Source organism: Melozone crissalis, unplaced genomic scaffold, assembly GCF_028551555.1.
Source record: "Melozone crissalis strain CALT ecotype California unplaced genomic scaffold, PUWL_Pcris_2 ptg000002l_1, whole genome shotgun sequence".
Classification (NCBI taxonomy): Eukaryota; Metazoa; Chordata; class Aves; order Passeriformes; family Passerellidae; genus Melozone; species Melozone crissalis.
Window position 1 is genome coordinate 20,359,555 of NW_026535780.1, and position 15,984 is coordinate 20,375,538.

At 41.1% G+C, this 15,984-nt stretch overlaps 1 protein-coding gene across 1 annotated transcript in view; it reads right to left on the bottom strand.

Annotated features, from left to right (window-relative positions):
* The window catches only part of RAD54B (RAD54 homolog B), a 63,353-nt gene extending 48,306 nt beyond the window's left edge, over positions 1-15,047 (bottom strand). The window contains exons 1-3 of the mRNA XM_054274530.1: positions 14,990-15,047; positions 11,866-12,019; positions 11,041-11,212 (exon numbers count right to left, since the gene is read on the bottom strand). Coding sequence (XP_054130505.1) covers positions 11,041-11,212; positions 11,866-12,003 — 310 coding nt within the window. The 5' untranslated portion in view covers positions 12,004-12,019; positions 14,990-15,047. The remainder of the gene's footprint in view (positions 1-11,040; positions 11,213-11,865; positions 12,020-14,989) is intronic.
* Positions 15,048-15,984: the final 937 nt, after the last annotated feature.

A 15,984-nucleotide genomic window follows, 5' to 3' on the forward strand; every position in this document is an offset into this window, starting at 1 on the left:
ATGGGGATCCAGGGACCAGTAACTGAGCAGATAAGAATTTAAGGCCTCTTGCTGGAGGATCCATGTTGTGTACATAAGCATTTCCAGAAGCAAGCTTTCTTCGCAGTCAGCCAGTGAATGGAAAGGATGAGGCCATTGAAGCTGCTTGTATTTGCATGAGTGCTGAACGTGTTGATTCTGTCTGTATATTCACATATAGTGTGCACATGTGCCTCTTAAAGATACATCCTTGTGGTCCTGGCACCAGGAGCTGCAGCAGTCTCCTCTATAATGGGCTACCAGATACAGCAACTCCCAGTATTAGACTTATCTAAACTTGTATTACTTTATTACCTTAGTGCTTAATGTTGCTAGAGAAACTAAGTTTCCACACTAATGTAATTATAGCAAAATACTGCTATAAAGTTTTCTTTTGAGCAAAAGCTTGATAAAATGCCTGAATTGCATATTGTTCTGCATGAGTGTAAAATGAAGCTGGCTGCCAACCAAGATGTTTTTTCCTTCCTATTTTTTTTCCCTTTTTAAAATAGTTCTGCTCATCAGCCTAAGGTTATATCAGTGCTTGGATAAGAAATCACAGAATCTGAAAAGCCTGGATATTAATGATACATATAGACATCTTCAAGCTGAAACAGCAGGTGTAGCTCCAAGACAATTACAAAAACCAAAGATGTTGCCACAATCCACCCTTCATCCTACACCTTCCACCAACACTTGCACTTATGCAACACAGTGCACAGCCAGTTCAGCAAGATGATCTAGCTACAGAATAATCTATTTATTTTGCAAGCATAAGAATTTAATGTGAATTTAATAATTGGTTTAAGTCAACATAGATGTGGTACATTGTCAAAACAGTAATTTCTGCCTCCCCCCAACCGTGTCATGTTCCTGCTCCTTAACTGTGCTGATATGAGCACTCACAAACCTGGACAACTCATATTAATCATTTTTTTCTAAACTGGGTTAGTTTTAATCACCAACAGTTCCCTAATCCAGTATGCCACAGGACAAATAACTCACAGAAATAAATATATTGAAAAAGCTTTTTCAAACTCTATTTGGATCATTGTAGGGTGAATTGCAAACCATATTCCTAAAGACTTGTATTACCACAACCGAGGGAACAGCAAACAACAGGTAGCAGGAGAGAAATTCTGCTCACCACTGAAGAAAATAAACATATATGCACCCCTTACATCACTTCACTACCTTCTATACCTTCTGATTTTGCTTTGAAAAAGTCTGGAATTAATGCCAGAAAATGATACAAACAGTGCATCCTGGAGAACTATTGAGAGGAAAGAATCACAGCTATGATACAGTCAGGAATTAAAGTAGCCAAATCACTATGGATTGCTGAAAGAGCTCAGTGGCCACAAATTTGACAAGTGATAGGTTTGTATCATAGCCACTAACTGCATCAAGTGGCCCATGTAAATTTAGACACTTTATAAGACAGAACACCCTGAGAAGGAGAATGTCTTAAATGAGGGGAACATTTTGGAGGGAGAGGGAAGACCTTTTGTCACACAGAACTGAGGAAGAATCTCTCCATGACAGTCTTAGAAAAAGAATCACTCTAAGGTACATGAAAAAGACATTTGAGAAAACTGAGGATGCCCTAAGAAGGAATGTGTCTTGAAAGATGCCATTTGGAACAGACAACAAACATGAATGTTGAAAGGAAGGACACCAGTTTAAGTGATTCAGGCTGGGACCTTCTAGTGCAAAAAATATCAAATCACCAGATTGCTAAGCCTTGTGAAGGTGCTGTGCCCACAAAGTAGTAGCCCCAGGATAAGTCTGAAGGACTTCTGTTCCTGTTTAGTAATATGCAAGCAAACCAGCTCTGCAGAGACCTGTGGTTAGCATTTGCAATCACCTAGGAGCCTGAAAATCCTTGAGAAGAATAGGATGATAGCAAGATCTGGATCAAAGCTAAAATGGAACCCTGGCACCCCTGTGCTTACAAAAATGTAGAAAGATTCAGCAGCTAGGATGGGGTATGTTACACATCACTGAATACACTGGGCTATTATGGCAGTGGAAACATTTGGCAAGTATCAAGGCAGTTGCTTACCCTTGCAAATGAATTTGGCAGCTGCATAAGATGAGAGTGTCTATAGGTAGAAAGGGCTGCAAAACTTCCATTAGGTCATCATATAGTCCTCTCTACTGACAGAACAGCAAGGCAGTGCCAAGTCATTCGATCTGCCTGTCTCTAAGAGCCTGCTGAGCAAAGGGTGCCTAAGAAAACTTCCCACTCAGAAGGTTTCTCACAGGGACAGTTGTTTCATGAGCAGTGTCTAAAGGTAAGGGTTGCAGGCATTAATCACTAAGGAGAGGGTTGAAGATGACAAGGTTTTGTGATCCAAAAGCTGTAATTTAACTTTACCTGGAAGTTATAGGGCTTAAATATATTCACACCAGACCCTTTAGAAATAATATTTTTAGGTCATTTGTGTTTCAAATGGCTTTCTTATGTCACTTGATTTTTTTTCTCGTCTTCATCAGCACTTTCACCATCAGTTTTATATTTTATTGTTTTTATCTTTGATGTACCTGAACTTCTCAGACCACTCCTTTCCTTTCTCCTGCACAATTATTTCTAAACCTCTGTCCTGCATGGGGCATGAGACAAATAAGGTGAAGTTTTACCTCTTTTCTTTGTCCTGCATCTATTTTTGTGATCAGCATCTAGCATGTATTAATTTCCAACCTCTAACAGTTCTTGAAACTGCTGCAAGAACAAGGGTTCCAGCCTCCTTCAGAGCTCTTATCAGCTAAAATTCCAAGCATCAAAGATAAATACAATTCTGTCCTCTCTGCTGATATAAGGCATTCTCTCAACATTTAGCCCACTGAAATGGGGAATATATGAATTAGCCAATTAAAATGCCCTCCATGCCAAATTTTAAAGAATTTATCTTCATCTCAGTGTGCCATTCCAAGACCCACACATTCATATCAGTAACCATCCTTCAAACCAAGTTTGGCTTAAATACAGGACTCTCTAATACTATGTGACTGTACAGCTCCATGAATTAGCTCTTCACTTTATAAGCTGTGTCCTTAAAAATAGAAAAGCTAAGAGCCCCATTACTTACAAATTAAGAAATGCATCCATTCCTAATACATGCTTATACCTTCTCTGATCCTCTCAACAAGCTTTTTGATGACTAATCAGAAGCAGCTGAGAAATACAGAAAGGTTTGAAAGTACGATTTTCCCAGGGTATTTTCCTTAAATTCTCACTTCTTCACTAGCAAGATAGCCCCTAGGAAACGAAATAGTCAAAGAGAGGCTAAGTTTCTGCAAGTTTCCTGTTTTGTTCAGAGAGATTAAAATTGTTGAGATTATGCTTTGACATACTATCCTGAAAATACTATCCTGTGCACTATTCCCTGCATTTGACAGAGAAACAGCTTTCTCCATTCTTCTAATCTTGCTCAGTGGATGTTTTGAAGACAGTGAGATAACAATCTTATCATTATCTTGTTGGCTCAAGGAAAGTCATATTGTGACAAAGCTTCTGTTTGAAGGAAAACTTAAGGCCCAAAGCCAAAAGCTGGGACTGAACTCTAGTTAGGCTGACATGGCAACAAAGGGGATCCAAACAATGAGCACAGCCACAGAAAGATTTGACAACTAGCTTTGAAGGCATTCAGGCCTAGTCTGTCATCACACTCATGACACCCAGGTCCCTTCAGTAAGGCATTTCTTGTCCCCCCACCTAAAAGCTGTGTTCCCTCATCTTCTCTTAAGTCCACCTTTGTATCTATTGGAGACAGGAGAGCTGGGAAATGCACACTCACCAAATCCCCACACTCCAAACTAGAAAACAAATAGTGAGAGAAAGGAAAATAAAGACATGTGAGAAAATGTGAATAGCCATGCATTTCTCTTTTTCGCCCATCTTACATTCGTATAGCCTGGTAACAGATTTTGAAAATCAAAAAAGAAGTAAGAAGAAACTATGTGTACAGCTCCCCTCAGAATGGATGAGGGAATAGAAAGAATTATTACTGATAAACCTGAATTCTTTAAGATAATCTCTCTGCAGGGTATTTTTCAAGTACCTCATTTTTAAAGTTACAGTATTAGATAATTTATTTTTCTGTATATTGCAGACTATATGCTGTGTGTTTGCTTACCACTCTAGGGAGCTAAACTGTAATAAATATATTAGGATAGTAAGTTAATTTCCCAACATATCCCCTGCCAGCCCTTGGAAATGGGTATTTGCTTTATATCTGCAGTTTCCAAGCAGACCTCTCTTTCTGCATGAGTATTTAAGTCTTTCTGCTTGTTTGTTTATAAATTTTCACTTTCAATAACTTAATACCTTTTTTAAAATGCATGAAAGACTATCATCTTTACATGGAGCACAGCTTTCTTCAATAACGGATATATCATCGCTCAAAAGTAAAGAATCAGAAAATTTTTATTTTTCATTGCAAAGAAGCAACAACAGTTCCATTTAAGAGACAAATTACTACTGTGAAACTTTCATTTTAATCCCTCCAATTTCCTTGGAAAATGTTGAATATCTTACATCTACTAGAATTCTTTTTCTTTATTTTCTGATCATGTAATACCTTTCTGATTCCTGGTTTCCTTCCCCTCTCCTTCATTATCTTCATTAGCTCAAATGCAAAGCACATTTAACTGGGGCAAATGAAAAGTACATTTCTCTGCCAATTCACTGCTCTTTTCTCCAGTGTGAATATCCTGGTTATATCATCTATAATTACATAAAGCTTAGTTATTCATATCACAGCAAGATATGATCATACCAAATTATAAATTAACTGTGGAAATATCCCACTAGAATTATGCAAGTCTGGATTTGTCTTACAGCAGCATTGCAGACGGCTGCCCCATCCAGGAAAGCAGTTCTGCAGTTGCTAAACATTATATGAGATGTTGCCTTTGGTGGTGAAGCTGCTGTAAAGTTCCTTCTTCCCATCTCACTCTTGCTTGCTAATTCTACAAGAATTAGCACTTGCTAATTCTACAAGCACTCAGCTGGTGGGCATCCCAAATTCAAGATGAATAAACACAGTTAGAATGTGACAACAGCCCAGGGAACACCCAGTGTGCACAATCAGCTGGGGAAACACTAGGGAAGGCCTTAGGACAGCAGCAGAGTAGAAGACATCATTTCACACCCCAAGGAAGAGCACCAAGTAAAAGGAGTTGTCTTGAGGAGATGTCAGAGAATCCCAAAGCTACAGAGCACAAAACACCAGACCCACTGTGACTGATGTGTAAATGAACACTTCTGGAATCAGCATCCAGTCAGATACAGACAATTTATCTTACAATGTGTTTACATCAGCCCAGTTTTATTAACCAGTCCCCATCTCTTGAGATGGGCTGATCAAACAGGCACAGATGACACCTAAACAGTAAAGAAACTGTCCTGAATTGAGAACAAACTTGTCTATAAATTTGTCTGTTTGCTGTTATAAACTATTCTTCTAGAACATTGCAGGGAGAAGGAGAACATTTTAAATCATAAAGATCTGTTAGACTAATTTGATATTATTTTGAATAAGAAATTACAACAAAATTTATAGACTTGTAAAATATTACTTGCAAACAATGCAGTAATAAATTACTTACACTCAGGAATCCAATCACATCTAGCTGTTCTAAGATGTGCTTGGTAATTATTAAGAGCTACAGATGATTATGGAGTATCTTTTACCCAAAGATTTAACTGCTTTACCAGCTGTTTATTAAACATTTAAAGGACACAGAGAACTGCAACTACACATGCAGCTCCACCACGAAAATAGACTGACTGAAATATCTTTTCTAGTTCATCTGTGAAGTGCAACAACAAAAATTAAATTAATACTTGTACTTTTGCAGATATCAAAGTAATTCTAGGAATAATCTGCTTCATTATGAGATGCCAGGCATGAATGGTTTTAGTTCTGTTACTAGAAACAGTAAGTACACATTTAAGACTGAAACTAGACAATATGAAAGTCCTGAAAATAAAATTTTTTAATCTTCTGATTAAAAGTGACAGGTAATTGATTGCTACTGTGGTAAATGAACAGTGGATTTTCTCTCAATATTCACATTAATTGGTTAAAAAGACTTTACTGATATCAAGTGATAAGAGGTATCAGACAGACCTGTAACAATGTTCTAGAAAGCTGAAGGAACCACATTATGAAAAATGAAGCTTAAGTATGCAAAGCATCCCAATCTTACAGACGAATGTAGTCAGTAGACATTAATATTCCAGAGAAGATAGAGAAAATATATTCAAAGCTGTATGCAAATAATAAGTACAGCTGATATTATCAGAAATATCTATTTAGAGACATGGGGTGAGCACATTAACCACGTTATGAAATACAGTTACAATTTGTCCTCACTGTTAGCTCAAAGATAGTATCTGCCCATGACTTCTGGCAAAGTTCCTCTCGGAAGATGCATTAGCAGATGTTAGCCATGGATGAAAAACAAGGTACTCTTGAACCAAAAACCAACCAAACAGGTGGTGAGCTGTAACAGAAAAAACTCTTTGTCCATTCTTTCTGTTCACCTACATCCGGTTCAAACAATGAAATCTCAGTCCCGCTGGAATGCTGCGTCCAAGTGCTCAGGTGAAAGAGCTGTTCATTTCCACACACAAAACAGTGAGCCCAAGGGGCAAAACACAGCAACATTCTGCTAGGTTAAAAGTACCAACAGAAAGTAAGCTGTAAACTCAGACAATAAACATAAATTAAATTATGTTTGCTGCATACAAATAAAATAAATATATGTTAAATCCTTAAATTGAAGGCAACATGGGTAAAAACCTCAGTTCTTGCCAATCCCGCTCGCTACTAAGTATAGTTTAGGGATCTGCCTGTCCATTGTTTCTTCAAATGCAAATTACTTGTATTTTCTTGTTATTGCTAATAGAACCTCAGAATGTCATGAGGACAAGTAGTAAAGAGCATGCACACTTAGCTGAATTCTTTGGAAGCATGTGAGAAAAAGTATTAATGACAATGTCAATTAAATCACCTCCCTCCCAAAGATCCATTGTGTGAACAAGTATTATATTCTGAACACAAAACAAAGGTACCAAAGAGATTGCCATGTTCATTCCTCTTAAAAAGAAGCAAATACCAATTCTTAAAGGAGTAGTAAAGTTCATTTTCCTACAAATAAACATGTAACATTATTTTCCAGTATTCAGAACTTATTATAATCACAAGTCATAAACTGCCCAAGGAACATGTTCAAAATCTTATAGTTCAAACACTCCTAAAACTACAACACATACATAGGTTTCATTCAACTGTTGCTACAAACTTATTTAATGTTTCTGGAAATACCTCATCTCACAGAATTTCAGAGTCCCTTGCACTTCACTTTCATTAATGATGTTTTAGTGCAAAGGTTTTTTTTAAAGATGTGCAGAAAAACAAATATCTTTTAAGCCAGATATGCTCTATTTTTAAGATTGATTCCATCTAATAAAATTCTTACTTGTCTGCTCTAAGAAATGGACACCATGTGTCAGATAACTGAGTTTTGTTGGGGTTTTTTTGTTGTTTTTTTTCTTTGAAAGAATGTACAGCATTTTCACGGGCTGGGTTTCAGAAAGATTAGGTCTGTGAACAGTGCAGTCGTCCAATGGCTCACAGGTGTTTCAAAAGAATTTCAATGGAACCTAGGGTATTTATTTACACATTCCACTGCTGCACTGGAAACCCAAACACAGCAGCTTTGAGTGTGATATATAACTATCAAACTGTTTATCATCTGCATTAAATGATATGGAGACCAAAATAATGCATACACACAGACTTTTTCAATCTTAAAATTATTTTAATGCCCCTTTAACAGAGAAGTATGAGGCTCCAGAGACTGACAGTCAAATATAATTCCATTACAATATTAATAGTAATAAAAACCCCCAACTGACTGTGGCTTTTACAACTGGTTTCCATTACTTCTGAATTTCATACCAAAGCCAGCTTTGACAAAACAATTTAACTTCACACTACAAAGAAGGTCATGATTTACATAATCAATGTAATCATTACATTAGCTGTGATGAATAGCTGACAAAAGTGATGTAAAGGCAGAAACTGTCTTGGAAAGTCTAAGTTATTAAAAAATTACTTAAGATTTAAGGAAGACTCAGTACAGGTTGTTTTTTTCACTACAGTGCTCTCCTCACCAGTGAACCTGAAGACAATAACTAACACAGACATTAGACTTCCTTCTTTTATAGCACATTTCATGGCAGCTTTTCAAAGGCTTGCAGGGTTAGCCTCATTCTGCATGCATAGAAAGGCTTTTGGCACAAAATGCCTTGTTCAGAAAGGCAACAGCACATCAACAGAAGCAGCTCACCCAGTTTCACTCCACAACTTTTTGGTTATTTTTCTAAAGTCATCACAGAGGACCCATACCAGCTGCACCCAGAATTCATGATATGGAAAAGACATTTAGTATCTTTTCTACTTCATAACATTTTTTCTGGAATGACTGCTGATTTCACAGATTATTTTGGAATTAAATCCACTATTTATCTTTTAAGTGCACTGCTAAGCAGAACTAGCAGATACAAATTCTTGTAGATGTACCTATAGGGAAGCATTACCCCTCAATATGTCCCATAGACACTGAAAATTTTCTTGAAGTCTAGGCATCAACTGGAAGTTTGAGCATGCAGCAGAAACACATGAAAGCCATAAGACAAAGACATGTGAGGAAGCTGAATTTCCCCACATAAGCTCTGCCAAACAGAGTGCACACACTCTGGGTCACAAACCGTGCCAGTGGCAGCATTTTATCAGGGTATCACATTCCCATTTTCTGGGACTGAAATCCAGAACAGTCAATGGGAAAGGCTTTCCAAAGCACCTTGGAGAATGGAGAGGATTGTTGCCTACCAGGGCCTGGAATTTGTGCAATCCCCAGATGCTAGAAAGGGCTTTGATGGAGAAAAAGAGAATCAAAAACTACACAGACATGCAGAAGGGACAGACAAAGATGGTTCAGGCAGGAACAAGCATGTAGGGAAGGCAACCCTTTTAAACAGCTGAAGGTCAGTAAGCTTCCTCAGCAATGCACTACATCCTACTGCCAGACCAAGTCCCATCTTCCTACCAAACTACACTTCTAAATATTTTCCCAGGTGCAAGCTGGAGTTGGACAGGTTACAGAGCTCAGGTACCTGCTATGTCAGCTAGCAGAGAGGCCAGAGACCAAGTGCACTGCCTGGACACACTGTGTGAGACTGCTAACAAACACCAACGTGGACTAGCTGGCAAGTAGGATAAGAGGCTTGAAAGCCAAATACTGGAGCAGCCATGAGTCTGGACCAGATATTGGAGAGACCAGAGGGTCTGAGACTTGACCACTGAAGGGACCAAAAAGTCCATGCAAGTTACACAAGAGACCAGGACATATTGGGGGTTGGCTCCTGGTAAGTTCAGCAACCAGCCAGAAATGTCTGTACATGTGCATGTCTTGGGCACAAGGCAACTGGGAGATCACTGAGTCCAGGAGCCCACCACTAAGTAGACCAAGGTAAGAAGGCTAAGACAAGTTACTGTGGGACCCACAGTGTCCTTGTACCTGTGGGAGTGCAGGTCTGTGTACCAGGAGCTGGACTGGGAGCTGTGGGCTCTGTGGCTGATGTGCCCACAGCTGGGGTGTCCAACAAATCAAGGAGCCAGCTACTGAACAGAGGCAGTGCATAAGGTCAGTTACTGCAGGGATCTAAATTCTCTGTGTGCATGTGTATTTACATATAAATCCATTCATTTGTTTTCCCACAAACAGGCTTTCACCCAAGCAGTCAGAGAAGGGAAGGGATGTGTCCATGGGCACTGTTTGTGCTTGCCTGAGTGCTGTGTTCCATGTCTGTGCTGGCCTATGTGACCACTCGTGTATGTGTATATAGGACATATGTGTGCCTGTTGGGAACAATTCCCTTCTGGGAATTAGCCTCACTATTGGCTGGACTTTGGGACAGTTTTGCTTCAGTGAGGCTTCAAGATTTAAGAGGTCTTATTATAAACAAAATAAAATGCAGCTGTTAAAGCCTTCCAATAATTCAAGGTGATAAGAGGCCCTGAAATGCTCTTTTAAAACTTCACTCACTACACAAAGTGTTATTAATTAAACGAACCTTAAACCATTATTATGAGTGTAATTAATAACAAAGATACAATAGTGAAATAACTGTAAGACAGGTGTTTTAAATGCCTGAGCTGGCTCCAAAAGGAGCAGTTTCCATCCATCAGTGTTAGTAATCCAGTTCAAGTGCCAGGCTTTCAAGATGTACTTGGCTCCTGAGGTCATACACTTGCATTCACACAACACAGAACTGTGCTGCATCTGTGGTCAGGGCACACCAAGACTGGGAAATGAAGACACTCAACCCCACAATGTTGTTCAGGTCCATCCAAGTGCACTTACTATAGTTCAGACACTTCAGTGTCTTTGCAGAGCTTTCTTCCCTGGTTTGTCAGAGGCATTCATTACCAGGACACAGCTGATGAAGTGCACACCCACAAATGAGCAAAGCCAGTTCTGCTCTGTGGCTAAAGTTGGCTTAAACCTTAAGTGCCCACTGGAGACACTGAAGAAAAGAAAACCTCATTAATTCTGAAAAAACCTGAATCCATTCAGAATTGTTAGCTTTCTCTGCATGAGGTCAGCAAGGTCTCCAACACTTCCCCACTATTTAAGGTATTACAATTCTTGTATTGCACCAACTGTAGATTAGAGTGAGTTGACTAAAAGGCTTTTCAGGAAGACACAAACCTGAATAGCAGCACTACCAAATGGCTTCCAAAACACCTTGGCTCTTTCCTTTTTTATTAAAAAATTTGTTTAACACTTGTTTCCTTCACTCTAGCCAGTATAACACCAAATAATGCCACCACTGCACAATGATTATAATAGTACTTCACAAAAGTTTAGTATATGCAGTCTGCCATGCATAAGCTTTAAAATTCTGTTATGGTACATGGTAGTAAAAAAGAAAGAGCATCTTACCAGCTTTGGGCACATTTAGTGTTTTCTTTTCTGCCTTGCTACACTTGTTAATGCTGAAACATGCTTTTGTCTTTACTTTTCCAGTTGACTCCATAGACTGTGTAGAATTTTCATTTTGATTCTTGATATTTATTTTAGATAGCAATGAAGCACCTCCCTCTTTCTCATGTATCTGCAAAAGAGAAACAAGTTCACAATAGCATTTCCTGCATGCAGGTGAAGAGAAATAGAGAAAGGAGCAACAAGAAGGGATTTCAAGACATATTAACTGTCATTATCAAATTGTTATATAAATATGTCCATCTCTGCAAAACTATATGTATCACAACATGTGTGTGCACACAGTACCAAACACTTGTGGAAATAGTTTATGAATTTAGTTTAATACAAGTCTTCTGTAGATAAATAAATTTAAATTGTGCTGCTTTTCTGTGTCAGTATTAAAGGTTTCAGAGAAAGTCCCTTTGCAGCAGAACTGCAACTCAGCATATTGAGACTTTATGACAAGTATCCTGGCTTTTTAACTGCTTTTACAAAAATCCAATAAAGCCCCTGCCAAGATGCAATCCCCACCTCATTTACACTTGAGATTTGCATTTGGACTCAATACTGATTAATTTTACTTATTTGAAAAACATTTTTCTGCAACCACTCCACAGTGAGAGAAGCCTAACCTGAGAAGCAAGGTCAAAGGTACTGACAGCAAAGCTGTCAAAATTTGTTTTAAATAGATTTTTTAAGCAGAGATTGTTTGTGATGAGCTCAGATGTTATCTTTTAATCATAGTACTGTACAAAATACTTTTTAGTGCACTGTTCAGTTTACCTCCTTTAACTTAATTTCTTGGTCCATCTCCTTAGTTTCATTCTTGATACAAACAGCAGTGCATTTTCCTGGTGGTGTAAACCTTGGCTTTTTGCCAGCATTTCCTAGGACTTGACTGGGAGCTGCAGATCGTCTCATATTCAGCTGTACTGCTCTGCAGGGGGGACAGGAAGGAAGGAAGCAGATAAAGACAACTGTAGTCAGGATAGGCTCTAAATATAAAAATATATCCAGAGATGACAACAAAAGCACTATTTCAAAATATAAAGGAGCATACAAGATCTTCAAATAACAATATTAACTCACAAGCATAATAACATTTAATAAAAAGTAGTATTGTTGCAATGCTTTGTTTAACTACTAAGAAAGATCAACTACAGCAAATTCTGCAGCTGAGCACCTCCAATTTCATTTAAAAAGCCACAAATGCAGTTCCCAATAGCAATAAATGCTCTAGAGATGCACAATATAGGGCTACTTAGCAAACTTACACCAGTTTACAAAAAGAAAGACAGTTTAAAGCAAAACTTACTATTCTATACACTGGAAACATAATTTTGAAAAGCTCATTATTAGTGCACAATGAACAATGAATTAGTGCACAATGAATCCTGAAGGTATGTCTCATATCTGGGACCAGCATTTTGCATTAAACAGTCAATTACATTGGTCACTCAGGTTCACCATAATAAGATTAACATTCAGGAGAAAATTATCACTGAATTACAGTGGATATTATTGCTCCATGTTATGTCCACTTGAACAGTGGAAGGAATGTATTATAGATTTTCCCTCAAAATATAACTATTATTCCCCTGAGCAGCCTTAGGTCAAAACCAAACATATGTCAATGTTAATATGACAAAGTTTACTTTGCAACCAATAGAAAAACCAGTTATAGTCTTAATCCTTCAAAGTAGTAGACAGAAATCAAACAAAAGAAGAAAACTCCAACAGAAAGACACAGCAGCCAAAATGAAGAAGGCAAGCACAACTTACACTGCAGTTACAGGTTTAATTCCCCATTTACACGTTTATTTTAAATTATCCCCCCAACTACTGGGTCAAAAATAAACCATAATACAGATTGCAGAATCAAACTTCTGTACCATCTGAAAAGCATGTTTGCATCCTGCTGCAGCAGACTGTGTGGTTCTGCACCTTTTTTGGTGCTACTCTGCACTCCAGTGGCTTCCTGGGGCACAACCACCGTTCTTCCCAAGGTTTGCCCTGAAGCAGTGACAGAGCACTGCCAAAACACTTTGCAAACATGCCGAGACTGCTGGCAGGAGTACTGCTCTCCCCATAGCTGCACAATTAGCATATATATGATGCTGTTACTAGACATAAATCTCAGGGGCAAAATGGTCTCAAGTCCTGTCACTTCCACTGTGGCTGTTATTAAAAATACAAGGAAAGAAGCCTCTGTGTGTACAGCTGTTCACTCAAGTTGGGCTTACCTGACAACAGTGATAGCAAATGAGTTTTAGTTAACCCTATGCACTAAGGGAGTAGCTTGGTTATTATAACAGGAGTATCTGTGGTGTGAAAAGTCACTGTGAATGCTGCAAAGGTGTCAAGAACCTTCAGGGGGAGCAGACTGCAACTGCCAGTGCTCAGCAGAGCCAGCTTCAGCTGCCACAGGAATCTGAGCAAGCTCTCTACCCAACCCTACACTGCAGAGTGACACTTGGGAAGACAGCACAGGACACCCCAGGGCTCTGCATGAGGCCTGTGCATGGCGTGGCTGCAGTGCTACACTAACCCTGCCCACTGCACTTCAGGTTCTGTGGGACAGAGAAGCTGCACAATTCATAAATTGCACATATCCATGATTAAAGTGTTCTGCTTTCTAAATCCACTTGACCATTGCACTGTCATTTGGTCTAAAACCATAAAAACAAACTCATTAGGAGATCTGAAAATTACTAAGACATTTGAAGACAACATCCTTGATAACTCAGTAACTTCACTATTACCAGTATTACTTACTTGCAACTACAAAGACCTTTATGGGTTTGTGGGTTTTAAAATTAAACACTGCATCCAGAAATACATATTTCTTTTAAAATACAAGCTTTCATAAAATATAGTAAAAATATGTTTAAAAATAATAACAAAAATGTTTACATTTTGTTCCATTACACTACTACCCAAGAGGAATAGAACATCAGGGATGTACAGTAAACCACTGACGCCAGGTCTTTCAGATAAGATCAGAGTGAGTGTAGCAAGGCAAGGAACAGCTCCAGACTACAACAAAATGAAAGAATATGCAAATATGCCCTTTCCTCAGAGACAGCACCGATACACCAGGGCACACTGCACCTGCCTTGCTGTTATGTCTGGCAGGGAAGCAGCTGCAAGCCATGCAGAAAGCACTGCTCCTGGCTCTTCTCAGCAACCATGCCTGAGCACACCACGAAACCACAGCCCGAACCGCCTCACGGCTGCCCCTGGTGTGTCAGGCACTGAATCCGCTTCAGTACTTTGGTCCTAAAGGTACATTTGTAGCTGCACTGAAAATTAAATATACATACAAAGACTGTTTCAAGATTTTACACATCCAGCTCAACGCGGTGTGCACGGAGCTCTGCTGAAGGCAGCCGCAATGCTCATCTCGGCCCAAAATTAACAGCTGCTCCTGCAGTGTTTGAAGAGGCACTGCCGGCACAGATGCAAAGGCAAAAAGGGGCTGTGGGCAACTGCAGAGTGTGACACAGCACCGGCTTTACTCAGTTAAATTGCAGGCAGCGAGTGCATCGTCTTGAGCATCAACATTACTGAAAAATCGCTTCAGATCAGGAGTAGCTGTAAGGAACTTTTACAAGAGCATGTAGTGAAAGGACAAGGGGGGATGGCTTCAAACTGAGGGAGCGGGTTTAGATCAGATGTAAGGTAGAAATTCTTCACTCTGAGGATGGTGAGGCACTGGAACGGGTTGCCCAGAGGACTTGTGGATGCCCCATCGCTGAGGGCCAGCTTGAATGAAGCTCTGAGCAACCTGGTCTAGTGAAAGATGTCCGTGCCCACGGCAGAGGGGTTGGAGCTAGAGCATTTGTAGCGTCTTTCCCAGGGTAGCTTCCACCGAGTTCCCCACCCGTGCCGCCCGTGCCGCCCGTACCTGCGCTCCGGTCCCGCCTCCGCGCTCAATTGTCCCGCCGCGCTCTCCCGGCAGCCCCACCGGCCGTACCGCGCGTGCGCGCTGCGCAGCCTTCCCTTCCCGCCGGGCGCGCGTGCGCCGGGGCCGCGCTGCGGGACGGGACCCGAGACAGAGAGACGCTGCCGTGCGCGTGCGCAGTGCCGGCCTGCGGGGTCTGTGCCACACACAGCATGGCGGAGCGGCCGCCCGCCGCGCCGCCGTCAAGCGAGAGCGGCCGTAAAGGGAAGCTGGGCTGCGCGGCGACGAGCGGCGGCGGGCGGGGTGAGTGGCGGCGAGCGGGCCGGGGGCAGCGGGGCCCGGTGGGGCCGGGCCCGGGGCGGGAGGCGCCGCGCGGGGTTTGTGCTCAGCGGTTGTCAGGCCCTGCGCCGGGCCGGCGGCGGCATCGCTGCCGTGTGGGGAAGGGAGCGGGAAGGGCGCGTGCAGCTGTAAGGGTGTTTGCCGCTGCCCGAGGCAGCGCAGGTGCTCTGTCTTGGTGTCGGGTCCCTCCTCCAGGTGTTTCCAGGCCAGCTGTGTGCTCTGTGGCTGGGATCGTTGTCCGTCCCTGAGGCGCTTTCCCGCGCCGAATCCGGAGGCCTTTCCCCTGTTAGCTGTGCAGAATTCCGAGGGGAGAGAGCTCCTCTGACCCTGGGCTTGGCTCGGGGCCGCAGAGCCCGGCCCTGCACCTGTGACCGAAGGTGGTCACAGAATTAATTAGGTTGGAAAAGACCTCTAGGATCACCAAGCCCATTCCAATGGCTAACCACCCTTTCTGTGAAAAAATTCTTCCTGCTGTACAAGCTGAATCCCAGCCTGAGGCGCTGGCCTCTCATCCTGTCACTGGCTGCCTGGGAGAAGATACCAGCCCTCACCTGGCTACAGTCTCCTTTCAGGTGACCCATAAAGTCCCCTCTGAGCCTCTTTTTCTCCAGGCTAATCAACCCCCAACTCCCTCAGCCACACCTCATAGGACTTGTGCT